At 50.4% G+C, this 2,036-nt stretch overlaps 1 protein-coding gene across 1 annotated transcript in view; it reads left to right on the top strand.

Annotated features, from left to right (window-relative positions):
• Positions 1-285: 285 nt before the first annotated feature.
• Positions 286-2,036, top strand: part of WNT9A (Wnt family member 9A) — a 178,361-nt gene continuing 176,610 nt past the window's right edge. The window contains exon 1 of the mRNA XM_068238530.1: positions 286-382. Coding sequence (XP_068094631.1) covers positions 303-382 — 80 coding nt within the window. The 5' untranslated portion in view covers positions 286-302. The remainder of the gene's footprint in view (positions 383-2,036) is intronic.

Genomic DNA, 2,036 nt, shown 5'->3' on the forward strand with positions numbered 1-2,036 from the left:
TGGGCTGTATGGTGCAGTGCAGGCAGTGAAGGGGTTAGCCAGTGTCAGTGCTGGGCTGTATGGTGCAGTGCAGGCAGTGAAGGGGTTAGCCTGTGTCAGTGCTGGGCTGTATGGTGCAGGGCTGGCAGTGAAGGGGTTAGCCAGTGTCAGTGCAGGCACGTGGAGGGAGTGGGCAGTGCTGGGCGGTGTCAGTGCTGCCAGTGGCCCCGCCCCTCCTCCAGTTGCTGTATAAGAGGATCGCAGCGCCGGAGTGCAGCACAAACTTACATCAACGCAATGGTGATCCGCAGCGCTGCAGCAAGATGCTGGATGGACGCCTCTCCCTGGGATGGCTGTCACTTGTAGTGCTCCTCTCCGCCGGCACCGCCGCCGCCTACTTCGGGTAGGTGATTTGTGTGTCCCGGGCTGGACTGATGGATACCGGAGACTGAGATGAGCAACAGGTGATGCCAGCGCTGGACACCGGTGACAACTCTCATCAGTGCTGGAGGCTGTTGTGTCACACTGTATCAGTGCTGGAGGCTGCTGTGTCACACTGTATCAGTGCTGGAGGCTGCTGTGTATCAGTGCTGGAGGCTGCTGTGTCACACTGTATCAGTGCTGGAGGCTGCTGTGTATCAGTGCTGGAGGCTGCTGTGTATCAGTGCTGGAGGCTGCTGTGTATCAGTGCTGGAGGCTGCTGTGTCACACTGTATCAGTGCTGGAGGCTGCTGTGTATCAGTGCTGGAGGCTGCTGTGTATCAGTGCTGGAGGCTGCTGTGTCAGTGCTGGGCAACAGTGGTAACTCTGTATCAGTGCTGGAGGCTGCTGTGTATCAGTGCTGGAGGCTGCTGTGTCGGTGCTGAAGTCTGCTGTGTCAGTGCTGGAGGCTGCTGTGTATCAGTGCTGGAGGCTGCTGTGTATCAGTGCTGGAGGCTGCTGTGTCAGTGCTGGGCAACAGTGGTAACTCTGTATCAGTGCTGGAGGATATTGTGTTGCATTGTATCAGTGCTGGAGGCTGTTGTATCGGTGTTGGAGGCTGCTATGTCAGTGCTGGAGGCTGCTGTATTGCATTGCATCAGTGCTGGAGGCTTTTGTTGTATCAGTGTTGGAGGCTGCTATGTCAGTGCTGGAGGCTGTTGTATTGCATTGTATCGGTGTTGGAGGCTGCTATCAGTGCTGGAGGATATTGTGTTGCATTGTATCAGTGCTGGAGGCTGTTGGTACTTTGATCTGGAGGCTAGATATGAATATGGATGTAATGTGTCAGTTCTAGAAACTTGTTGTGATATATTGGTGTATCAGCACAATAGTCTGGATATTATATATCAGTGATGAAGGCTGGTTGTGTGGCATCTGTGTTGAATAATATATATCAGTGTTGGAGGCTGGCGATGCACTGGAGACCATTATTGCATTGTGGTAGTGACTTGATGTCATATATCGGTGCTACAGAGACTGATTATGCTGCTTAGTACAGTGTTATCAGATGCTTAGAATGTTTTATGCTACAATGGTTATATAATGTATCTGTGCAGTGCTTAATCTAGGATTATACATTGTATATAAGTGCTGGAGCTGGGAGATCATACATTGTATCATTTCTGTGCACAGGTGGAAGTACATTAAATCCGTGCAGTGCTGGGCACAGGTGATTATACTTTACACATTGTATCAGTGCTGGGCACAGGTGATAATACAATGTATCAGTGCAGTGCTGGGCACAAGTAATATTACATTGTATCCGTGCAGTGCTGGGCACAGGTGATATTACATTGTATCATTGCAGTGCTGGGCACAGGTGATTATACTTTATACATTGTATCAGTGCTGGGTACAGGTGATAATACAATGTATCAATGCTGGACACAGGTGATTATACTTTACACATTGTATCAGTGCTGGGTACAGGTGTTATATTGTATTAATAAACCCAGAGCACTGAGAATGGCACACAGTGCAGCAGCCACAACAGGTAGTTCCAGGCATTGGGGTCAGCTAGGCAGGTGGGATAAGGCAGCTTGCACACTGCCTGTTCCCAAGTTGTGCCCCCCTCA

Source organism: Hyperolius riggenbachi, chromosome 5, assembly GCF_040937935.1.
Source record: "Hyperolius riggenbachi isolate aHypRig1 chromosome 5, aHypRig1.pri, whole genome shotgun sequence".
Lineage (NCBI taxonomy): Eukaryota > Metazoa > Chordata > Amphibia > Anura > Hyperoliidae > Hyperolius > Hyperolius riggenbachi.